The sequence below is a fragment of the Phaenicophaeus curvirostris genome, chromosome 1 (genome assembly GCF_032191515.1).
Source record: "Phaenicophaeus curvirostris isolate KB17595 chromosome 1, BPBGC_Pcur_1.0, whole genome shotgun sequence".
Taxonomy (NCBI): domain Eukaryota; kingdom Metazoa; phylum Chordata; class Aves; order Cuculiformes; family Cuculidae; genus Phaenicophaeus; species Phaenicophaeus curvirostris.
The window spans coordinates 165553522-165578838 of record NC_091392.1 but is presented as its reverse complement, the minus strand read 5'-3'; the positions used below and the strand labels follow the sequence as shown (position 1 = coordinate 165578838).

The 25317-nt window shown below is 39.6% G+C and overlaps 1 protein-coding gene across 16 annotated transcripts in view; it reads left to right on the top strand.

Annotated features, from left to right (window-relative positions):
• Positions 1 to 25317, top strand: part of LMO7 (LIM domain 7) — a 144319-nt gene that overhangs the window by 113099 nt on the left and 5903 nt on the right. For 12 of the 16 annotated variants that reach the window (XM_069880170.1, XM_069880157.1, XM_069880140.1 and 9 more), the window contains 14 exons: positions 4982 to 5143; positions 7203 to 7387; positions 8250 to 8310; positions 9356 to 9412; positions 11510 to 11535; positions 11844 to 11948; positions 13850 to 13942; positions 15343 to 15686; positions 15903 to 15956; positions 18864 to 18929; positions 19516 to 19581; positions 21437 to 21489; positions 23163 to 23382; positions 24237 to 24509. In XM_069880170.1, the coding sequence (XP_069736271.1) occupies positions 4982 to 5143; positions 7203 to 7387; positions 8250 to 8310; positions 9356 to 9412; positions 11510 to 11535; positions 11844 to 11948; positions 13850 to 13942; positions 15343 to 15686; positions 15903 to 15956; positions 18864 to 18929; positions 19516 to 19581; positions 21437 to 21489; positions 23163 to 23382; positions 24237 to 24509 (1765 nt within the window). Of the gene's footprint in view, positions 1 to 4981; positions 5144 to 7202; positions 7388 to 8249; positions 8311 to 9355; positions 9413 to 9565; positions 9608 to 11509; positions 11536 to 11843; positions 11949 to 13849; positions 13943 to 15342; positions 15687 to 15832; positions 15957 to 18863; positions 18930 to 19515; positions 19582 to 21436; positions 21490 to 23162; positions 23383 to 24236; positions 24510 to 25317 lie in introns of those variants that run through there. The other 4 variants (XM_069880148.1, XM_069880180.1, XM_069880165.1 and 1 more) reach the window with 4 other exon arrangements.

The following is a 25317-nucleotide window of genomic DNA, read 5'->3' as shown; positions in this document are numbered from 1 at the left end:
GCACTGACAGTTGTAAATGAGAAACCTGAAGATAGTGAATATTCCTGCTGGTCATTCACAGAGGTCCACATGGGCTCTATCCCCAGCTCTGTAGGCAATGAGAGCATGAAGGCCTTGTGCCTGTTATCTTGGTTATGCTTTATTACCATTCTTGCAAGGAAGAGTGCAAAGCATAAAGATTAAATGGAGAATAGACTGTATCTTTGATGAGCATGTGTTTAGTCTTTTTTTTTCAGAAACTTGTTTTGTATCCTTATTCAATAAGCTGTAGCTTCCTTTAGAGGAATGAAGGATGTAAGAAGTGAACAACCCATTGAAAGAGCAAGATGTGCTTTTGGCTCAGCACATCTGAATGTTGCTTTTGCTGTTTCTAATGATGAATCGTAGTATAATTCAGGTTGTAAGGAACCTCTGAAGATGACTTAAACTCGTGCTCAAAAGAGTGTTGAGGCTAATTGAGATCAAGTTGCCTAGGGCCTTATCCAGGTGGGTTTGAAACCCTCCAAGGATGAAAATTGCACTGCTCTGGGCATTCCATAATTACACACTTAGAGAAAATTTTCCTTGTATATCTATTGAGACTATCTCAGGTTATAACCACTGTGCTGTGTTCTCCTGCTGTGATTTTTGATAAATCATAGAATCATTAAGGTTGGAAAAGACATCTAAGTTTATCCAGTTTAACTGTCAGCCAAACAGCATTGCGCCTACTAAACCATGTTCCAAAGTGACAAATCTACATGTTTTTTTAACACCTCCAGTGATGGTGGCTCCACCACTTCCTTGGGCAACCTGTGTCAATGCTTGACCTCTCTTCACTTAAAGAATTTTTTTTCTAATATCCAATCTAAACATCCTCTGGCACAACCTGAGACCTTCCTGTAGGCATTGTGATTGGGAGTACAGCTGTTAGGTCTCCCCCCAGCCTCTCTCCTCCAGGCTGAACAAGCCCATGTCCCTCGACCTCTCCTCACAGAGAGGCGCTCCAATCCTGACCACCCCAGCAGCCACCAGTGAAACGTGTGCCAGTTTATTGATGTCTCTCTTAGAGTGGGAAACCAAAACTAGATACAGCATTGTCAATGTGACATAACAAGTGCTGAGTGAATGAGCTACTCCCATCAATCTGCTGGTCTTCATATAGCTCCACCACTACCCGGATCGCCCCAGCCCATCAGCCCCCAGCCTGTGCTGTCACTGAGGTTAGTCTATCCCAGGAGCAGGGCTCTGCATTTGCCCTTGTTGAATGTCAGGTGCCTGCTCTGAATGGCAGCCTTGCCCTCCAGTGTAACAGACACTCTCCGTTTTGGTGTGGTTTGCAAACTTGATGAGGGTGTGTTTCACCACCTCCTCCTTGTTATTGATGAACACTTTAGAGAGGACAGGTCCCAGGATATATCCCTGCGGAGCTCTTTTTACAACCTGCCTCCAGGCTGAGTATGAACTATTAACCGCTACCTATTGAGCCTGACAGCCCAGTCACTTTTCACCCATCTGGTTGTTCTGCCCCGTAGATAAAATATTGCCCCAACTTTGACACCAGGATACTGTGGAAGATGGCATTAAAAGCCTTTTTGAAGACAAAGTGGACATTATCAACCACTCTCCCTTTGCCCACAGATCTGGTAATTTCATCATTGAAGACAACCACGTTGATCAAGCGTGATTTAGGTTTCACAAATTCATACCAAATGTTCCCAGTCACCTTTTTGTCTTTGTGAGCCCATAAATATCTTTCAGGAAGAATTTCTCCAATTACCTTGACGTACTTGTCAGCCTAACTAGCTATATGATTTTCTTTAGATGATAATCTGCATCAGTCTTTTTATTGTTTAAAATTACGCTTTATTCTACATATGCTTTTCCTTCAAAAAATTAAGAAAACTATGTGGCAAGCAAACTTAACTTCTTATAAGTGTTCTCAAAAAGCTAAATAAGAATTAAGCTTGTAACATATGTTTTGCTGCAGCCCATTTACTACATAGAAAAGATAGTACTAATTTTTTACAGGCATTTTCAGCCTTTACACTAAAAATAAAGTAAATGGGAAGCCTTAAAGTCATTACATCTAGACATTGTTATGTCAGCTTCCCTGCTGCCATGTAATCTTTATTGTTTCAGTCCTTCCCCTTTCACTCACCCTATTTGCAATCAATTTTTGAGAGGCTGTTGATGTAAGAGTGCACAAGTCTGCAATCAAACACTTGCAGGTATGTAGGACAAAGGAAATTTGACCCACTTCCTTCAAGAGGTTTTTTTTTTTTTTCCTACAACTCTGAGCTGGTATTTTATCTGTTGTAATAACAACAGATGGGGATAAGTTGAAGATAACTATATCCATATAGGAAGTGAGTGACTATTGCCTGGTTTTGTTTTCATTACCTGTTCTATGTAATGTAAACTAAATCCTCTGCGGTGGAATAAAGGAATTATCAGTAAATCCTGTAGTCTTGGGGGAGCTGGACAGGGAAAGGCAGCTAGAACCGTAAAACTTGAATTGCCAGCTTATCTCTGTTGGCATTTCTGGGGGTGAATCAGAGCAGAAGCCAAAAATCAGAGCTCTGTTTTGCACTCTTGAGAATCCCCTTTATTCACAGACTGTGGAGGCAGTAGAGGAAGAGCAGCTGGCAAAGTTGTGTCAAAAATTGAGTGGTGTAAGTTATTCTGGATATGTTAGGTCTGCACTGTGCAATGTAGAGACTACTGCTATCCATTCAAATCTGTATGGTTGGGTTGTGGTCTGGATATGTCTTTGTGGTGCAAATGTAGGAGGACCCATGCAATCTTGAATTCCCTTCTTTTCCTAAAACCTGAATAGCAACCCACTTTTTCCATTCACATGCCCACTGTAATTGAGCAGAGGTGTACAGTTCTTACCTTTGAGTTATGTGTCATCCCTGTCAAATTATTTGAGTAAAATGAACTAGAGCTCATTCTATTGCAACATGAAGCAGGGAGATTATCACTTCTGATGACTCTTCGTGAGCCTGAGGTATTCTGTGTACCATGAGCACAAAGTTCAGTCTACATGTGGTCAAACTATATGATGCTAAAGTTCTTTGATTTTGAAATCAGGCATAGTTCCAAATTTTATATGATAGTGTTGAAAACAGTAACTTCAGTGTCAGTATCTTCAATAGTATCCTTAACAGTTCCTTCCATTTATGGTTTTGAAAATCCATTAATTCTTTAGCTTCTTCCTGACTCTGAGGAGATGCACATTTTTTTCCAGTTTAACTATCACCCATGTTTTCTTCCTCCAAATGAAAACCCTACCTTTCCTTCTATAATATTGCTTAGAAGTATTTGTGATTTGAAAATTTTGCTGATAACTGCTAATGGAGTCTTTGGTCCACGCTTTTAAGAATAATGTAAAAAAACAGAATATGAAACTATGCTCTTCTAACATAGCAGTGTTGTTTTTTAGTGAACTGTGATGGATCACTGATGCAGCATTAGGAAAAGTAACATTTCTTCATTTATTAACTCCCTAGGGTGCCAGGAATATCAAAAGCCATTTGAATCCTTAGTGGATGAGCCACACTTCTAGCAGCATTTTGCTAGTGAGTCAGAGGAAGGTTGGAATGAAGCGTACGATGTCTAAATTTAAATTCTTTTGTCATAGAATCATAGAATGGTTTGGATTGAAGGGGACCTTAAAGATCCACCCCCTCGGGCCATGGGCAGGGACACCTCCCGCTAGATCAGGCTGTTCAAGGCTCCATCCAGCCTGGCCTTGAACACTTCCAGGGAGGGGGCATCCACATCTTCCTTGGGCAACGTGGTCCAGTGTGTCAAAACACAGTCATTATGAAGAATTTCTTCCTAATGTCTAATCTAAATCTTCCCCCCTCCAATTTAAAGCCATTCCCCCTTGTCCTATGACTATATGCCCTTGTAAAAAGTCGTTTCCCCTCGCTCCCCAGATACCACCCAGAAGTCAAGTCATGCTTCTCCACATTTTTTTCTGATAATGTAATATTGAATTGTTCTTTGGGTATTTTAAACAAGATACGTGGATTTCACTACTTACTTTGGAAAATGCTTTCATTGTGTAATTCAAATTTGGTTTATTTTATTAACATGAGGATTTATTGTGCAGTCTTTAATTGTGTTTTCACTTACCTTCTGTTTTTTGTTCTGCTTAGGGAATAACTGTTAATGGAAGAATCATTCAGATCTAATTCATAAAATCTTACTTGGGGAAGTCAGTTTCTCAGCTCATTCATTTTCTGAATTAAATAGAAAACAGTTTACTAACTAGTCCTGTATATTCTCTGTCCTTTGGCTAGTGAGATCACCTGCCAATGTTTAGTGGTAGATGAAAAAGAGTATAAAGTGCACTCTGTCTTGTAAAACTATCGGTAGAATTCAAAGTCCAAGTTGCCATAAAATTTGCTCTTAATTGGCAAAATGAGCAGAATACAGAGAAGTCTAATGGGACAGCACCTAGCAATATCTTGGGTCTAATTATCAGTCAATTCAGAGCTGTTTTACTAAAGAAATAAAGCAGCATGTTCTTGTTCATAGAGCCCATAAAAATTAAATAAGAATATGAGAAAGACAGCTTCTACTAGAATTAACAGTGTGGAGGCCCTTTTTTTGGCAAATAAGAGGATTACCCAAGCATTAGCTCAATTTCAGCTAATCATTGGCTACAAACTATGTGGTGCTGCCTTTCTCTCACTATCCCACAGTGGGCACAGGGACTGTCTATTACATGGACCAGCCAGAATGTGAACATTGGCAAGTCTGAAAGAATGATGTCCTTTGTCATTTTCAAAAGTTTAAAATTGAAACACTGCTTATATATTGAGTTTAATGGTCACACTACAGTAGATTTTTTTTTTTTCAAAGAATTGCTGAATATCCACCAATAAGCACTTCTTTGAGCGGGGCAAATAAGTCATTCAGTCACATTGGATTAATAAAAAAACTTGTGAACAGAGACATAATTTTGTTTTTCTTCTATTTTCTGCAGGTAGCCCTGCTGCATTTAGTCAGCTGCATGTAGATGATGAGATCATTGCTATCAATGGCACAAAGGTTTCATATATGGACTACAGTCAGTGGGAAGAAGCCATCAGCAGAGCACTAAAAACTGGAAACCTGGTCATGGATATCAGACGATACGGAAAGAATGGTGAGTTGTTTCGTTGGGCAGATGGAGTATGCACTGTAAGGTAAATAAGCTTTGTCTCTGCTGTGCCTGGCAGTTGAGAGTCCTTATTACCCTTACAGTAGTAATATTTACCTAAGCTAAGTAGTTTGCTAGCATGTCTGTTGCATTTTAACACAACTTGGCTTTCTTTAACTACTCATGCATTAGAAATGTCTTGACAAGCAGGTGTACAAAACATTGAGCTACTGACCTCTCTTGTACTCTGTCCTGTTTCTGAGAGGATGCACAGGTAAAAATATGTGCAACTACCACACAAGGGAATATAATTTTTTATTCCTGCCGTGCCACAGAAACAAAGAGGACCAGGTCTCTAAGGACAGAAATTTTTAAAGCCTCCTTCCTTCAGTCAGCAGTTTTTCATCAGGGAACAAGGATCTGTGTTCCTTCTTTCAGGGAGTGTTTTGGGTTTCATATGAAGTTGTGGTTGTTATAGAACTTCTGTGCTATGATTTTGACCTTTGACTCAAATAGACTTGTAGAATCATTAAGGTTGGAAAAGCCCTCTAAGATCATCCAGTCCAACCATCACCCTGACATCACTGTGCCTAAAGAGCCGTGTCCCAAAGTGCCACATCTACATGGTTTTTGAACACCTACAGGGATGGTTACTCCAGCAGTTCCTTGAGCAGCCTCTTCCAGTGCTTCACCACTCTGTCAGTAAAGAAATTCATAGAATCATAGAATTAACCAGGTTGGAAGAGACCCACCGGATCATCGAGTCCAACCATTCCTATCAAACACTAAACCATGCCCCTTAGCACCTCGTCCACCCGTGCCTTAAACACCTCCAGGGAAGGGGACTCAACCACCTCCCTGGGCAGCCTGTTCCAGTGCCCAATGACCCTTTCTGCGAAGAATTTTTTCCTAATGTCCAGCCTAAATCTCCCCTGGCGGAGCTTGAGGCCATTCCCTCTTGTCCTGTCCCCCGTCACTTGGGAGAAGAGGCCAGCACCCTCCTCTCTACAACCTCCTTTCAGGTAGTTATAGAGAGCAATGAGGTCTCCCCTCAGCCTCCTCTTCTCCAGACTAAACAACCCCAGCTCTCTCAGCCGCTCCTCATAAGGCCTGTTCTCCAGCCCCTTCACCAGCTTTGTTGCTCTTCTCTGGACTCACTCCAGAGCCTCAACATCCTTCTTGTGTGAGGGGCCCAGAACTGAACACAGTATTCGAGGAGCGGTCTCACCAGTGCCGAGTACAGAGGGAGTTGTTGTTCCTAATATCTAGCCTAAACCTTCTCTGGCACAACTTGAGGCCATTACCAACCTTACTACAACCTCCTTTTTGGTGGTTGGTGGTTTTTGCCAGAGTTGGCAGTGTGATCGATAACTTCTTTCACATTATAAAAACAAAACATACTTTTGGTGGGAAGCTAGGTACAATAAGTTACCAGCAAGTAAGAGAAAATTAGTGGGGTGGGGAAGAAACAGGAAACAAATCACAACTTATACAGGCCCTAACACAAACAAAGAGTGAAATCAACGGAGAAGAACTTACAGGGTAAATTTTATGGAGTTAGTGGGAGAAATGATGGAGTCTGAAGATCATGAATTGTCTTCACCTCATCAGTTTTGATCATTTAGTTTAGACTGCCTTGTTTTGCCCATCTGTGTGTTGCCTGAGGAGCACGGAAATGAGAATGACACTTCCCTGGATACTATATATGAGTCAAACTGTACCTTGTGTGAGTAAAGCTGGAAGAATTTTCTCGATCCTTACTAATGCTAATGAAATAGTTTCCAATGAATACTAATTTTTCTGTAATGTTGAACTGCTGTAGTCCATATTAGGAAAGCATCTCGTAAACTTTTACCTGGCTTATGACTAACACTTGCATTTGTGGGGAAGGCGGTCTGTTCATAGAAGCCCTTTTTCCTATCTTCACAAATTCCACCTGATTTATGTCTCTCCCTCTTCTGTTATGTGTTTTTTTGTGTTATTTTAATGTGTTTTCACTAACTTTTATTCTGTTCTTTGACATTACTGTCTACATTAATTTCTTGATCCTCCACATACCAAAAAGACTGGGGCAAAGACCAGCCTTCCCTGCCACATGTAAGGCATAAAATCCTCAATCTCACCAGTATGGCTACCAACATTATAGGTACACCTGAAAATAAATGGATTGATGCAACTTCTGGAGAACAAGTTTCAAATGTTTCCACCGTATCAACAAAAAGAGATTCCTCCAGCAGCCTTCCAAGTTCTGTGAGTATGTTATTGAAGGATCATGAAGAGAAAGTAAAAATATAACACCTTAATAGGGGGAGGATGGTGAAAAGACCTTGGAAATCTTATTTTGACTTCTAATGCTTAAGGAACTTATGGGATAGTACAGCTACAGAGATGTAGCTATATAAATATTCAGATAAATTATATCTTGGAATCAGAATGTCCTGAATTGGAAGGGACCCACAAGGATCATTGAGGCCAATTCTTGTCTCTGCCCAGGACAACCCCAACGTTCACACCATGTATCCCAGGGGGCTGTCCAAATGCTTCTATAACACTGTCAGGCTTGGTACCATGATTACTTCCCCAGGAAGCCTGTTCCAGTGGTGTTTAAAAGATGTTTGAAAAGATAATTTAAAGACTTGCTACTGTCCATTCATGAGTGGGCAACTGCTAAGTGATAAGTATTAAAATATTTGCAGACTATGTTCAACTAAAGTGTATGGAGTTCTTTAGTGAAGACTTTTACCTCCGTTATTTGTGTAAATGAAAGCTGTAGCCCCAAAGAGCAAGTGTATGCACACTTTCAAATTACTTGCAAATAATACCCTGCCTGCCAAGGAGCTGAAATAAGAAGATCCTGGCTTCTGGCATTTTCTTGTAAACGGGCGGTTTTTATTTTGGCCATCAGTTCACAGCTGGCTATTGATCCCCTCAAATGCCTGGAGTCATTTGGTCATATAATACACTCAGTATGTTTTAGATAGTCTTGTATCTCTCTTTGGAATATGTTCTAAAGTGTTCCATGATATACTGTTCCTGTCAGGCGAGACATGTAATTGGATAAACTTTCTCAAATCTAATGAACCTAAGCTCTTTATTTTTTTTATTTTTTCAGGATACAGAAAAAAAATTGATAAATGGAATGCAAGGAGATCTCTCCTCTAGTGAGCAAAAAGGTAAACTACTACTGCTTTTCATCCACTAATTGTATGGGTTTGCAACAAGCACAGTCACTAAACCTGTAATCATTGCAAGCTTTATATGGCAGATGAAGTGAGACCTTAATGAACTGAAAGCTAGACAGGTATCACAGAGATCTAGTTGCATCTAAACTGGGTGTAGTTTGCTTCCATGACATGGGAGGCAGTTGAAGAACTGACAACAAGTGACAACTACTCCATCTCAGCATTAGTAGTTGTAAATTTTCTGTATGGTAGGGGTGAAAGAGAAGGCAACACGCAATTTATTTTAATTGCCGCTGCATTATGTGGAGACTGAGTCACTGCAAACATCAATTTATTTCACTGCCAAGGAGGAGAGCATAAAGAGTATTCAACTTTGTTTTTCTCCTATTTCAGTTGTGAGGTTTTGGGCGTAGTGGTTGCTTTATTATTGTTATTTTACTTTTTTTTCCTGAAGAATGATATTGATGGTTCTGATAGGAATAATAATTACTTATGATGCTATGAACAATTATAGCCTTGCTTGATGACAGTGAGAGAAACCATGTACGTCGACTTCCTAATAGAACAGTAATCTTTAAGTGGAAATTTGTGTTTCATTTTATCTTGAATGTGGTGATTTATAAACAAGTTCCCCAAGAGATCAATTTCCCTCTGGAGGTGCCTTTCTGATAACCTTAAGTGGTCATTAGGCTCCTCAATCCTGTGTGGCATCTCGGATGAGGAGGCTTAAATTAGATAAAGAGAATTTGAGTCCAAGTTTGATGCTTCCACTGTTGTTATAATTGGGACATTGTTAGTGATAAAATGAAATACTAATCAATATATGATATAACCTACTAAAAAGTGTATTTGTTATCATGAAATATTAGATTTCCTTTCTGGTTTAGGGGCCTTTTATTTCTCTGAAGTGATGTTGCTGTAGAGTTGAGATCTAACAAAAGTTTATTATCCAATGGTGGTGGTCATTTTCTAAAAAAAAAAAAAAAAAAGGCAGCACTTCATTGACTTGTTTGTATTCTTTGTATTTTTCAAATAGCATCTGAACCTATTTATTTGAAAAACTTAAAAAGACGATCACAATTTTTTGAACAAGGTAAAGCAAAGAGCTGACATTTCATGTACTTCCATGAAATTGTTCCTGCTGCACATTCTTCCTGACAAGTCTGGTGCTGGGTACTCAATCTCTTCAGCGTTGTTTGTTGCAATTACAATAAAGCAACATAATTAATTTCCCTTCTTTCCCCAGGGTCATCAGGTTATTCTTACAATTCATGGGTCTACCTTTGTGGTAATGGGTCTTTGCGTGTTCTCTTATATCTATAGCCGTTTATATCTCTTCTTTGTTGTTCTTACTATTTTTTCACTGGGTAGTAGTAAGAAGGATAGCACTCTCTGTACAGGTTCACTACTACCTACAAAACATGAATACCATTGAATATTCCAGCAGAGGCTTAGTGCAGATCTCAAAGAGCTGTTGATAAAATATTTAACTCTGGATTTGAGTTTATCTTGAGTTGCAGCTCTGTGCTTTCATCTAAATTGGAAAAAGGCAGTTTCTGGCTTTCCACGGTGTGGTGATATCACAAGATCTGAAGAAGACAAATACAAATTTTGAATTGAATATGGTGGCTTTTAAAGGCAAAAAAATGAAGCACTAAGTTTTGGTTTTGTAGGTTGCTTTTTGGCGTTCTGCATGTCACAACTCACACGCTTCCACTAATGTTGTATGTCTAATGCTGTCTTCAGATGACGTATGCCTTGCTGTTTTGCTGTAGCCTGAAAGAGTGAAATTCTGGCCCACTGGAAGTTCTATGTGAATTTTGCCAGTTATTTTAGTGGAGCCAGGACTTTGCTTTCAGTGGTGATGGCTTTTTTTTTTTCTTTTTCTTTTTCCAGAAATGATGTGAAGTGCCACAGCATAAATTTGTGTTTGTGGTTCTGTTTGCTTTTAAATCCTTCTGCTGCATTGTATCTGCAATATGGTGGTATTTTGTTGTTGGTTGTTTTCTTATTTTGTGGGGCTGGTTTTGTTTTAAAGGTTAGCTATGAAGTTTTGGTTTTATCATAATCAAATTTATAGCAATACTGGAAGTATTTTACTTTTGGTTTCTGTGGGGGATAAGAAGGGAGTATTTCTGGAGTGTACCCGCCATCCAGTTTTGTTCACTTTTTAGCTTTTGACACTTTAGCTTTACAATGTTATGAAAGATTCTTGTTTCTAAATCTGTACAGGCCAGCATAAGGGTGAGAGAAGAGGGTGGGTAGCAAAGACAGATGCTTCCTAAGCCTCCCTTTGGCATCTCCTGGTGCAGTTGCAGGAGACAGAGTCCTTTTGTGCTGTCGTCACTGTGGCTGTTGCGATCTGATAATGAAGACAAAATTGTGCATATGTAGATTGGACACTAATCTGTGACTCTTTTGTAGCATAAATTTAATCTTTTCTCCGCTTCAGAAAACAGTTGTAACTTGTTGTTTTTATGCATTTTTTTGACTAAAATTTGGACAGCCATGTAACAAGTAGACTAGCAACAAACAAAAATAGTGATGATGCTTGGGAGAAGATTATACTTACATTTGTTCTTCTCCATGTTTTCTGGATTTTAATATGCTAGCATAATACATGTCTCTAGTAATTGTTTTGGGGCAAGTTAAGACCAAGAATGATAGCCTTGAGTAGCATAAGGTTTGTGATGAATGGTGACAAGCTCACCAAATTTAAATGTGCTTTTGGGAGTAGGAAAGGAAGACAGTTGGAAAGGGAAAATAGATAGTTTTGTGGCAGAGAACTTGCCTGTGAATGTCTGTTGCTCTTAATTCACATCAAGGGCGGTAGTTACTCTCCCTTGGAGCAATGTTCTGTTCATGGGTCATGCTAAAAGCTGGGTTTCAGAACAGTAGTAGGAGAGATGTAGCAAAGAAGTATTGTCACAGTGGGAGTTGTACGGCTAATTCAAGCAGTAGCTGATGGCACTTATAAGCATGTAAAGCTTTTAAAATATTATGCACATTAGCTGAAAGCACCTAATGAATTCTGACCTTAAGTAAGTTCAGTAGGGCAAAATGCAAGCATGGCTTACAAAGGAAGCAAAAATTAGTCTGAAGCTTGGACTTGCCACATTTAGTCAGTACTGCAAGACTTGTTTATGTATGGTTCTAATGATTTCTGGTGTTTGTCTTCCAAATCTCACAGGAGGTCCAGAACCTGCAATGCCTGATGTAAGTACTATTTACAAACTACTAATTAGTTGTATAATCTTGGTCTTTTTAAGAAGCCCACAGCTTTCTATTGCTTGTTATACGCTTTAAAATTGTGATCAAAGCTGAGAGCGGTGACTGGGATTTTCTAATTTGTAATAGAATGATTGCTTTCTGTCCCTTTGAAGAAAAGGCTAATTTAGGGTCCTTATGACTATAAAGTTGTAGCATTTGTAATGCTGTTATTTCTTACTTTGAAAAAAGTACTTTTAAAAGAGTGTTGATTACATGGAAGAAAGTAATGTTTTTTAATTTCTGTGCTACATCAGCTCCCAGTCCCATCCATTAGTGCTCCTAGTCGTCGAGTTTGGGATCAAGAGGAAGAACGAAAACGACAGGAAAAATGGCAAAAGGAGCAGGACCGTTTATTGCAGGTATAATTAATATTCATAATCATAGGCTGATAATCCCTTGGGTGCAGCAACTGTTAGGAAAGAGCACAACTCCTCTAACTCTTACTGATGGACTTTCAGATATGTTTGCTAGGCTGCAAAGTTTCACACACTAAGAATTATTTGGCAAAAAGAGGATGATGTATGGAATCAAACCCAGACTGAGTATTCACTACTGCTAAAAGTGCTCAATTGTCACAAAGTTGGTGCAGCCTTACTGGCAGCAGGATTTAAAGGAGAAGCAAAGACCTAAGGGGCAGTAGTTCTCACTTTTGAGTACGAGTTTTATTTTTTCCCCTTAAGAAAATTGTCTCTAGAGTGAGTTTTACCTTGGATTAGCAATAGTGCCTTAAATTTAGAGGTGAAGAGAAGGTGGCCAATGTCATGATTGTATGCCTGCGAGCATCCTGTCATTTATCAGTTGGCTAATTGGTTGGCATTGACCTGGTTCCCAGGATGCCTGTGAGTCAGAAAGCTGAACCCACTAATGCAAAACCACCTTCATAACAATTGCTAGATGTGGAGGAAAGAAACAATGTTTACAATCTTAGGATAGCACAGAAAATCTGCAACTCTGCAAAGACCTCAGCCCAATAAAACAAGAGATCATTCAACAAGACATGTTTCTGCAAATTAAATTAAAATTAGTCTGTTGGCTAGGAGAGGCATCAGTGAAAATAAATGGAACAGGTTGCCCAGACATGATGGATGCCCCATCCCTGGAGACACTCAAGGCCAGGCTGGATGAAGTTTTGAGGAGCCTGGTGGTGTGTGTGTGGTTAGAACTGCATGATCTTTAAGGTCTCTTCCAATGTGAACCATTCTATGATTCTGTGATTGTTTACTTTGCACAAGCCCTCTTAAGTTTGGTGCATTCAGCAGAAAATTGTAATGTCAAAGTACAACATAGCATTTCTGTTGCTTTTTGGATGTTTTATCTTTTGTATTCCTTCTAGCTTACAAACACTGTAAGGCAAGAGCTGTGCCTCCCTAGACATATTTGTAGTCTCTGTTATGTTTAGGTACTCCACTTGATGCCTGAAGAGATAGCTTTAAAGAATATAAACCTTGGTTCCCCTTTCTTGAGAGCAATCTCAGCTCTCTGCCATAGTTTTTCTTTTCTTTACTTCTTTAGTCCTAAAGTAGTAAATTTGGGAGAGAAATAGTTATTCTTTATCTTCCCCATGATCCCAGCAATGAATTTTCGAATAACAGAGAAAAGGAAAGTCTTTCTTTGCTTGTTTCCAACATCTTAAAAATAATACTTTTGAACCTATTCAATAGTCTGTTTTCCCAAGATTTAAGTGATGACTGACAAAACCACCAAAACATTTGTTGTATATATTATGTCTTTAAGGCATTTACATTGATTTACTACCAAGTCCAGTCACAGGACAAATCTGAAGGTCAAGATATTGGGTTTTTTTTGTTTAGATAACATTCCAAAAAACCAGGAGTTCTTGCTCAAACCTGCCTCATATTTCACTTAGTGATCACTTTGTATTTGCCATATTAATGTGCCCAAATCCAAGTTAAATACAACCACTTAATCTTTCAAGAAATACCTGAAGCAGCTAATTTTTGTTCATATGTGAACTAAACTGTAAGACAGGGAATATAACAGATGTGAAGTCAGATGTTATGAGGTAGAGCATGTAGTAAGCAAAAATTCTCCAAAATCAATTGCAGAGCTACTTTGGATTGTATTTGAGTCAGGATTTCATTTACTCATGGCAGGCTTAATGTTCTAGTGGAGCTCAAGCATGTTTTTACCATGCTGGTCTGTTAAGAAAACACATCAAATACAGGTGGTACCTTTTTAAAGCAAATAAAAAAATACAGTGTTTCTTATTTGCATGTTTAACTTCAATCTAACTTAACAGGAAAAATACAAACGAGAACAAGAAAAACTGAGGGAAGAGTGGCTACGAGCTAAGCAAGAAGCAGAAAAAGAGAGCTCCAAGTATTTTGATGAGGTAGGCTATGATTATGGCTTCACGTTTATTTAGTTTCATGATGGGTTTTTTTCCTTCTTTGCCTACCTGCATGCATCTACAATAACCTATTTTGCTGTATCATCTTCTAATTTTGAAAAATAAATTGTTCTTTATTACTTGGTAGAAATAGATTGCAAAAAAATGGGAAGGAAAAATTAAATGGGATGATTTAAGACCTTTTACATTTGGCTTTTTTACTAACACCAGAAATATCTTGGCAAAAAGTTACAGTATGTATTAATTATTGTGAACAGAATGACATGGTCACCTTTGCTCTGTATTTATCTCCTGATACTTCTTGTTGGAATTCTGCTTCTATATTCCGTTATGAGGCATCTTCATAAGTGCCTGACTTTGATACTGGCAACAAGTTCATCCTAGCTCTGACAAATCTGCATATCAAATCAACTTCAGATTTGCTGTCATATGTTTCAAAACACTGAATGTGTGTGGTTTCTCTAGATGCTGACTTTTGTTACAGTTGTTACGGGAAGATGAATAGATTTTTTGCCAAGTGTGGGAGGTGTCTGAAATATCTTTTTTCTGTTACCTTGTGAGTGCTGCTCTAGGCATCCTAGCTAGATTAGTTGTGTTTATACAGTCATGAATAAGTAGACTGCAATTTAAGGCTTAGGACTTCAATAATAAAGCTCGTTGAGCTTTACTCTAAAAGAATGTAAACAATTTCATATTTTTTTTCTGTCATTAGAGTTTTGGATAGACCTGTAAACAGTATTTGTTCTCCGCAATTAAAACATCTTTTGACCGCTGAAAGACCTTTTCTTATGGTTGAGAGAAGAGTCATAGAGTGGGAGGTTTGAGGCTTGATGTGTAAATCATAGGAGAATGGAGGAAGGTGGGGATTTCCTCCATGTGAGTTTCAATGTTAACACTCACAGTGTCTATCTTCGTGTATATGCTCCTGGGTAAGTCTTGGGTTTCTAAGTCAAAGCAGTAGGGAGAAATGCTGGGTATCATGGAAGAGTTTGTTTTCCATGGGTATATAAGTAGGGATGGAATGGCTTGAAATGTAAGTGATACTTTAGAAAGCGGAATGTTTCACATAGTTGTGGCCATGCTACCCATGGCACTCACTAAGGCTGCTATGTGGAATGAAGGTCTTGTATCAGAAGAATGTGCTAGAAAGCACTCAAAACATGAAACCAAAGCACTCCCTAGGCCTTACATTGAAAGTTTTTGGGATGCTTTTTGCACAGCCTTCCCTCATAGAATAAATCAACTTTTTTTCTGAGTGGGCAACCTTTTTAAAAGTAATTTGGCTTGATGATCTTAGAAGACTTTTCCAACCTTGATGATTCTATGATTCTATGAAAAGTGTCTCCCTCACCTAAAAACATGATGTTTTTTCTTTGCTACAGGAGCAGACCGTTCTGACCTTAAATGCAACATCATTCTCTGCACATGTTCCATCTGTGTCCAGCTGGAGGTCAAGCCCTGAAGCAAATATTCCTGAAGAATCAGAAGGAGATGGAGGAAGTGAGGTGTCGCCACACTTGCTGGGCAAGGAAGAAGAAAGGAGGAGGCTTCAGGAGGAAAGAAGGATCCAGGAAGAAGCAGCCCTGCGTTTTGAGCAAGACAGGGCACTTCAGGAGCTGGAACTTGAGAGACAACGTAAAGAGAGGGAACAACGATGTATAGAGGAGCAGAGGCGGCAGGCAGAGATGGAGGAGCAGAGGCGGCAGGCAGAGATGGAGGAGCAGAGGCGGCAGGCAGAGATGGAGGAGCAGAGGCGGCAGGCAGAGATGGAGGAGCAAAGGCGGCAGGCAGAGATGGAGGAGCAGAGGCGGCAGGCAGAGATGGAGGAGCAGAGGCGGCAGGCAGAGATGGAGGAGCAAAGGCGGCAGGCAGAGATGGAGGAGCAGAGGCGGCAGGCAGAGATGGAGGAGCAAAGGCGGCAGGCAGAGATGGAGGAGCAGAGGCGGCAAACTGAAAGGCAGAGGGAGGAGTCAGTGAAGATTCCTCAATACCAAAGGTGTGCATTTGTGTTGGGATGTATGCTCTCTTCCATCTGCTTTAAAAATTCAAATTTATTTCTAAAAGGAGTGTGTATGTCCTGAATATATAACTGTATTCATTTAAGACTCGTACTGTAGATTAATCAGTCGGTGTAAGATATCACAGGAGAGCCTTTCTTTCTAATGATAGAAGAATCAGGCATGAGACAATCTTTCCCCATGAATCAAGTACTCTATTGACCCACCTCAGCTTGTTTTTCAAGTAGGAAGAGTAAATACAGTAATTATAGCCAAATCAAAGATGACCTGAAGCACTTACTCTGAAAATTTTGTAAGAGCCCTGCTTAGGCTTGTAAATTGAGATCCAGTGGCTCAACATACAGGGCTTTCAGAAGAAATACCAAGTTAAGTCTGGTCCAACAAATGTGTGATCTACCCTGATTTACCACACTCCTCTCTCGTTTTAGTTCAACAGTGCAACCATAAATTTTATTTGCAGTACTAGGTTAATTTGTTGCTGAGGGGTATCATGATGTATGAGTGAACAGGTACTGGTTTAGATGATCTTGGGATTGTTTAGCCTGGATAAGAGGAGGCTGAGGGGAGACCTTATTGCTCTTTACAACTACCTGAGAGCAGATTGTAGCAAGGTGGGTGTTGGTCTGTTCTCTCAAGCAATAGGGCGAGAGGAAATGGACTCAAGTTGCATAGCAGAGGTTTAGATTGGATATTAGGAAGAATTTCTATACTGAAGGAGTGGTGGAGTCCCCCTCCTTGGAGGTGTTCAAAAAGCCTATAGACGTGGCACTTCAGCACGTGGCTTAGTAGGCATGGAGGTGTTGGACTGATGGTTGGACTGGATGATCATAGAATCACCAGGTTGGAAAAGACCCACTGCATCATCGAGTCCAACCATTCCTGTCAAATACTAAACCATGCCGGTCAGCACCTCATCCACCTGTCCTTTAAACATCTCAAGGGAAAGTGACTCAACCACCTCCCTGGGCAGCCTCTTACAGTGCCCAATGACCCTTTCTGTGAAAAATTTTTTCCTGATGTCCAGCCTGAACCTCCCCTGGTGAAGCTTGAAGCCATTCCCTCTTGTCCTGTACCCTGTCACTTGGGAGAAGAGGCCAGCTCCCTCCTCTCTACAACCTCCTTTCAGGTAGTTGTAGAGAGCAATGAGGTCTCCCCTCAGACTCCTTTTCTTAAGACTAAACAACCCCAGTTCCTTCAGCTGCTCCTCGTAAGAGTTGTTCTCCAGCCTCTTCACCAGCTTTGTTGCTCTTCTCTGGACTTGCTCCAGAGCCTCAACATCCTTCTTGTGGTGAGGGGCCCAGAACTGAACACAGGATTCGAGGAGCGGTCTCAGCAGTGCCGAGTACAGAGGGAGAATAACCTCCCTGGACCTGCTGGTCACACCATTTCTGATACAAGCCAAGATGCCATTGGCCTTCTTGGCCACCTGGGCACACTGCTGGCTCATGTTCAGTCGGCTGTCAACCAACACCCCCAGGTCCCTCTCCTCCAGGGAGCTTTCCAGCCAGACTTCTCCTAGTCTGTAGCACTGCATAGGGTTGCTGTGCTCCAAGTGCAGGACCCGGCATTTGGCCTTGTTAAACTTTAGAGGTCTTAGATCTTAGAGGTCTTTTCCAAACTCAAGAAGTTTCCAAACTCAAGAAGCTAGTGCTTCTGCTAGAATTACTCTCTGTGGTACTGTGCCCACATGCTCTACTGTGTAGAGCATGAAAAAGTTCCTTCAATTCCCTTCTTTAGCAGCTTTTCTTTAATAAAAAAAAACCCTAGAAAACAAAACAGCCCCCACCCCCCACTTAGTTTACGAGTGCATGTTCTTGTCCAGAAGTTGTTGGACTGCTGCTACAGGCATCGTGGGAGATTAATCTATCTGAATCAGATTAAAACTGTACCTTTTCCTTATCTATTGAGCATTTACCATACAGCCTTGTGTATGACTAGCTTTGCTGTTCTCTTGAGGATTTTGCCCTTTTCTTGTATATGTAATAAGAGATGACTGAAGATAGTATGAAGTTAAGTCCTATGAGAAGAAAATATCATTATAAAGTTGCATTTATTTGTGGGAGATATTGTGAGGCCTTGAGTTACTTTAGCTCATTGTAAATGACTGCTGCTTGAGATCCCTGCCGAGCAAAGCAGAGCCACAATTGTTACAATGCTAAACAGGTTCTTCTTGGCAGCTGTGCCAGGGTATCTCTACAGTTTCATCTTAACCCAATTGCAAGATAATAGGACTTTGTGCGGTAACTTATTAAGCTGCTGTAATATCTGCATATCTAAATCCCTGATAAATATTTTAGTTGCAGGGGATTTCATTGCTCCTGAGGTTGCTGCCAAAGGATGTGTTTTGCCAAACAAGGATGGCTTTGCTTAGTAGTAAAGGGGGAATTGCAGTGAGTCTGGGATTGAAAATATCTGGTGTCTAAATATTTGCTTTATGATGATACCCGAAGTTTTGACTTGAAATCTGAAACGTTATGTAAATGTCTGTGAAGGAATGGTACTTGCTGCAGAGAGCACTGAGGCTGGGGACAGGCAGCTGTAAGAGCTTTGTCTGTGGAAGCTGGGGACTGTTTCTCCTTGTGTTACAAACTACACCTATGCTGTTTCCTGGAATGTATGTGTAACTTTGGAGAACCGCTGTGTTTGGACAAAGCTTAGTTCCTGGCTTCAAAATGGGTGAAATAAACTCTGTCATATACTTATAATTGTAGATTTTCTGGCATCCTTTACAGTCTTTGGGGGAGTTTATTCTTGTGTTTTCATGTTTCTAACTAATGCATCTGAGCCTCCTCAGTTGTCCCTATGCATACATGCTGTATGCTCAATTTCTAGTAAATTTTGAGGTTTTTTATATGTATTTTCTTTTATCTGTGTTTTGCTTCTAGACATTATGAGCACTATGAAGTTTCAAAAACAATAGAGGATCGAGCTGGCTATCCTCTCATTGACAGGTAATAAGAAATTGAATCAATAGGTAGGCTGAGACATCTTCAGCAATAAGCATTAACCATTTTGGCATGCCCGCATTTGGATTTCTTGTTACTTACAAAAAAAAGTAATTTCAGGCAGTCTTTCTGACAACTTTTCTTTTTCTGCCTTGTAAATTGTATTTCTCTCTGATAAAATTAAGCCTCTTTAGAACTATAACTCCTTGGGTTTGTTTGTTTTTCCTTCTTTCTTTATCAGGGAGTGCAGTAATAGGATGAGGGGGAATGGTAAGCTGAAAGAGGGGAGATTTAAACTAGATACTAGGGAGAAATGTTTTACTGTGAGGGTGGTGAGGTATTGGCACAGGTTTCCCAGAGAAGTCATGGATGCACCCCATCCCTGGGGGTGTTCAAAGCCAGGTTGGATGAGGATTAGAGCAACCTAACCCAGTGGGAGGTGTCCATGCACGTGGTAGGGGGTTGGAATTGGATGATCTATAAGGTCACTTCCAACCCTAACTATTTTGAAATTCTATGAAATATTTATGTCTATGTATGTCTTTTTCTGTGTATGAACATAATTTACCTTTCTTTTTTTTCTTTTTTATAGGCATTATGAGCGATATGAAGTTTCCAAAACAATTGAGGAGCAACCCGATCAGTCATTTGCTGACAGGTGTGCATGATACTGAATCTCAATGTAAACTATAACATCACAGTTTTGATGTCAGCCTTAATCTTCCAATAAACGTCAGCCATGGCAGCTAAGTGTATATTTTGTATTGCTGCTGTGTTTTGCAGCTTTTATGGCATGTTTTCATATTAAAAAAAAAGCAGCCAAGCTCTTGCTGTATTATACACTGTGCTGTAAACAACAATTAGTCAGTAGGATTTTACTGAGGGAAGCAGAACTATAAGGGAGTAAATATGTGGGTGGTATTAGACTTCTTTGGTTGGAAAACAATTGTGGTTATGTCATAACGTGCCGTACAAACTAAGGTGCAGTCATCCCAATCTGGATTGTGAAATCTAAGATGAGTAAACAGGGAGGGAAGTGAGAAACATCAGAAGCGTATTTATCAGTAAGACAGTAGATGTGCCACCTATAAAGTTACACTCTCTTACTGTATTATTTTGTATTTTGTTTTGCTTGGTCATTTGTTTGGGAGGGTTATTGATGGCTTTTGGGGGTTGTTTTATTTTTATTTCAATAGGATATATTAGCCAGTGTAGATCTGAATAGATAGCTATTTCTTCTCCCTTTTAATTACTGGACATTGGTTAAAAAAATTCTGTAGTAATCTAAATCCAGAATACTTGTATCAAGCCTTTGTCTTCAACGGCATCCCACAGTAGTGCTGAATGATCACCTCTGCTGCATATTTAGTCAGTTCTTGTATTTGAAGTGAGCATGTCTTTTTTTTTTTTTATATTAAGAGGAGCCCCCAAAATTTACAGGGCACAGCTAATGGATCTGTTACCTGGAAGATCTAAATGCAGCTTCAGAAGGGGCCTGCACTAAATAGCTTCCTCTTGGATATATGTGAGGAGGACACTCAGGTCCTGAAAGCATTCCTGGCAAAGCTGAAATGCTTTTTGTAGCTCCTCTTTACTACAAGCAACTGAAAAATTGTTGCATCATCTCAAATAGATAACAAAATAGGCCCACACCATACGAAAAATTATCAGAACTTGGAAAAGCAAGAAATGTGATGTAGTTTGTGTCATTTATCTATCAACAAGGAGCAAAACTCCCTCAAAAGGCTGTTATGCAGCCAATGGTGTATGTATAAACACATTGCTGTAGCAGCTTTGAATTGTGACCCAGTGAAGAATTTCTGCTCTTTTAAGCTGAGAAACTGGCTGTATTACTTAGGACTAATACTACAGCACAGAGATGTTGCTGAGGCTTCTGCTATGTACTCTCTGAAAAACAGCTTTTTGCCACTTTTCTTCCTGCATTTTCAATGACGTTTCTTGGCTAGAACTCAGTAAATAGTTACGCTGCTGTGTGAATCAGTGAGTGATAGATTTCCTGAGAACAATCTGCATGCAGTGTTTGAGGAGGTGTTTTGCTTATTTTCTAATAAGCAAGCTGAAGTATGATTTAATTTTCTCATGAGGTTAAGTCATTTATAAACCTGTTTTGAAAGTTATCACTTTGACTGTGTCTGACTGTAGTCTTCCCAAAGCTTCCATAGGGTAGGACTTTGTTTTTTTATAGTTTTGTTAAAGCATATGCAATGACCAGTTCCTTGTACCTGAAGGACTGGGAACTTTCAATACACAGTTTTGATTTTTAATTGGTGATTACCTGTTGGCATTTAACTGTTGGCATCTTTTTCCTCCCCCTTAATATCTTGTTGATCTTTGTTTGGGTGGTTTTGCCTCTTGTTTTAAGCGCAGCATAAGTTGTTGATGGGAGGGGTGTTGAAAAAAGAATCTGTGTATCTGTGGTCTGTAATAACATCTTTGTCAATGATGAGATCTCCTATAGGAGACAGAGAAATGAATATTTTCTTTATCCTTAGGAATAAGTCCAAGTCAACTTCAGAACTGAATGACTTCAACACAATCAGAAATGGTAAATACTGTTTAATTTGCATTATTTTTACTAAGAGGTGTATTGGACATAGTCATCTGAAAGAAATTAATTCTCAAAATGCTTTTTGATAGCTGCATTGTAATTCAAATTCATACCATGCCACAATTTAATGAAGTCTTAATAGCAAAAGGAAAATGTATGCAGTAACATATAAACCGAGGGCAAATGTAATTAACTGCTTTCTTGAAGTGCTGTAGCAGTGATAGCAAATGGATCTTGGATGCCTTAAATTTTACATGACTGAGACTTACATGAGATTAAGCCCATCACGTAGGTATATCATCAAAGATGCATGTGCTTTTGATGTGTTGACTCTATCAATAAAAAAAGCTGCATGTACCCATGATGGTAATGCATTTAATACCACTGTCTGCTCTTTTTAACTTCTATTAGCATAGGAATAACACAGCTAGAAGTCAGCTCTTGTTGCTGTCACAGCAGCTTATCTCCTGGACTGTACTTCATTGCTGCCTTTGTTGCATTGTCCTTCAGTTATGTTACTGCTTTTTTTAGGGGAAAGTGCGTAAAACAAACCAAAAATTCCACCCCAGAGTTATAAATATATTATAGTAGAATGCCCAGAAGTTGTGTGTCTGAAATATGGTTTAAAAGAAGTAATCGCTAGTAATCATGGAAAAGTAAATGGTGTATTAGAGGAAATATTGCAGATTGTAAACACTCCTTTCATACACTACAGCCCAGTCATTGAAATTAATGAGCGTGTAAAATTCCACAATGTTTTATAATCGTAATCTGTAGCAATAAAACCAGAAGTGAATCGGTAGTCAGAGAAATATTTGAAGGGAACTGAAATTTCAGTGGAATTATTTATTGCTGAGCAATTTTCTTGATAAGTCTTGTTGTAGAGAATATTTACTGAATCTAGGAAATTAAAAAATTTTGCCTTCTACATGTCATCACGTATTGGAAAAACATGACTTGTTTGTTTCTGCTTCCAAAATTTCAGAGGCCTCCTATAAGGCAAATCTTATTTTGACTGGCTGGTAAACATCCAAATAACAGACTCTGTAAATTTAGTACACAAATACACATATGTATTTGTAAAGGATGATAAAGCAATTTGTTTAGTGCCTTCAATAAGGAAAGAAATAATGAAAACAGGAACAACTTATAGAAAAAGAAAATATGAAATCCTAAAGGGAAAGAAGGTATCCCACCATCAAATTATATATTCTATTCATGCTTCAGTTTGTATTGGAGGGAGAGTCCAACTTGTGGTGCTAAAAGAGAATCATAGAATAGTTTGGGTTGGAAGGGAACTTTCCAGGTCATCTCATCCAACCCCTCTGCAGGAGTGGGGACATCTTTAACTAGGTGAGGTTGCTCAGAGTCCCATCCAACCTGGCCTTGACTATTTCCAGGGATGGGTCCTCCACTACCTCCCTAATCACACCTTTTAAAAAAATGTAAAACATGCTAAAGGACACATTAATGGGTATATGACTAAAACACTTCATAATAATACTAGTGTATTGTCAGGTTTGATACTGGTCACTGCACTTTAAAAAGAAATAGAAACAACTTGGGATGTAGTGATGAATGACTGCCTTTGGAGTTACCACCAGGATACTGAATGTGTGATTTTGTGCCCTAAGGGCCAGAGCTGAAGTTTGCACGTGTTGTCCAAACAGGTACACAGAGTAAGTATTCAGAGAGGTCCTGGAATGCAGGCGACACACAGAAGAAGTCTCAGAAGGAGCACAACCTCTCTGCAGCAGAGTTGGAGAGACAGCAAATCCTTCAGGAAATGAGAAAGAAAACATCTCTACACACAGACAGCAGCTGGATTAGGCAGCGCAGTTCCAGTATACATAAGGAGCCTATTAGTCTGTACAGCAATAGTATGAGGAGGTAGGAATTGCATTAAAAATTAATTTTGTCTCTCATCAAATATTTTTGTTTGGTTATTCTAAACTTCAGCTTATATTACAGTGGCCCCCAAAAAATTGAGTCTGTGAAATGTTCTAAGGTAAACTGAATAGCAGCACAGGTAGAAGAAAGTAGCAGTATTACAGCTGGGACTAAATCATTTTTCAAATAAAGAATGTGGATGTAAGCTGTAAATAACTAAATTGCTTGTTAGTCAGTAAACCAGCAACGGAAATTAATGTGTGCCTGTTGATGACAGATATGCCTAAGAATTTCAGCGTTACAATTTACAGTTTTGGTTTTTTTATACAGAAATAGTCTGGAGTTGTTTTCTTGCTTTAAGAAATGTGTGAATGTTGGCATTGTCACTGAGGAAACTGCTGAGCTACCAGTCAAGCGTTTGTTTGGCTATTGGGCCAACACCTTGTACCTAGATGATGCTATCCAGTCTGGGTGGATTATTTTCCATCTGGTATCCCTTGGAGAAAACAAAAACAAACCTGGTATCTGAGGACTGTTGCTGTGCAGCGGCTTTTGATATGGTTAGCCCTGATAAGGTTGCAGTAAAGAGTGTTTTGCCTTTATTCTGTAGTGGTTAAGTGCCACCTCTCTTCTACCTCACCTGCTTTTTCCCGTGAGACTGGGACTGGACACAAAGGGTAATTTGCAGCTCAAACATTTTAAATCAGTATGTGAAGAACTTTTCTTGGAGTGATCAGACAAGGGTATTTACACTAGAAAACCTTAAAAATGCTAGGATAATTATTTCCTTCTTTTTCTTAAAATCAGAATATAGTTCTGCTCCATTTACATTTGTATGTGTCCCTGTGTTACAGAGGCGAGTCTTTGGACAATCTTGATTCTTCGAGAACGAGCTCATGGAGGCACCATTCATGGCTGAACCAGTCTGCCTCCTCTTCATCTCTGTCCTCTAGTCAAGATTTCAGTCGCCCAGTGTCCACTTCAAACCGAGCCTACATGTGCACTCCTTCCTCCAGCAAAGCACCTCCTGCGGCCACCCCTGCAAGAGCCCCCACTGTGTCGCAGACAGCCCCCCGGGCTCAGTCTCCCCTCTCTACTTCCCAGACAGGGTCCCAGACGCGCAGCAGGTGAGCGTGCACCTTTCTGCTGGGAAAGGTATAAATGTCAGTTCACACTAAAGAGTAGGTTCTGTAGATATAGTGGTTTACAGCAGTGTTCTTGCCAATAACATTGCATAACAAGTCTGAAAAGTACCTGGAGTTTTCGGGCTGAATGGAACAGTGGAAATATGAGCTGGTATTACCTCTCTGCTCCAATCATTCAGAAAATTCCCCAGGTTTGTCGTCACTGCTTGACATCGGTTAAAACAACAAAAGAACTGGAATAATAAATCTCCAGTCTCCAAGCGGTATGTTGGTTACTGAAATGATTAGTAAAAGCCTACACCAGATGGCATTTCTGACATTTATTTTCTTAGCTTTGTTTTGACAAAAGATTCCTAAAACCCACACTTTATGGCCCCCATCTTGATCTCTCCTCCTCCCTTCCTGGCATGTGGCATCTCAAGGAGCACTTAGGAATGCTCTTAACCCATGACCCTAGAGAATTAGAGTAGGATGTTGGTTTTAATCTAGGAGGAGAAAACAAGAATTGCAACACATTTTGAAACAAAAATGGAACTTGCTTGTGATAGGGTAGATAACTCTGCTGCTTTATGTATTCAAAACATTTTCAGAATACCTTGTGATAATACTATACAGAATCATTCCCACACAATTATATGTATTAGATATAACAACAGTGTGAGCACTGCTTCACTAGCTCTACGTTCTCAGGCACTTTGTGATAAATTGACTCATTTTTTTCTTTTTCTTTCCTTTTTTTTTTTTTAAGATAGGCTTCTACATTCTTTATAATGTAAGAAAATTACCTTCT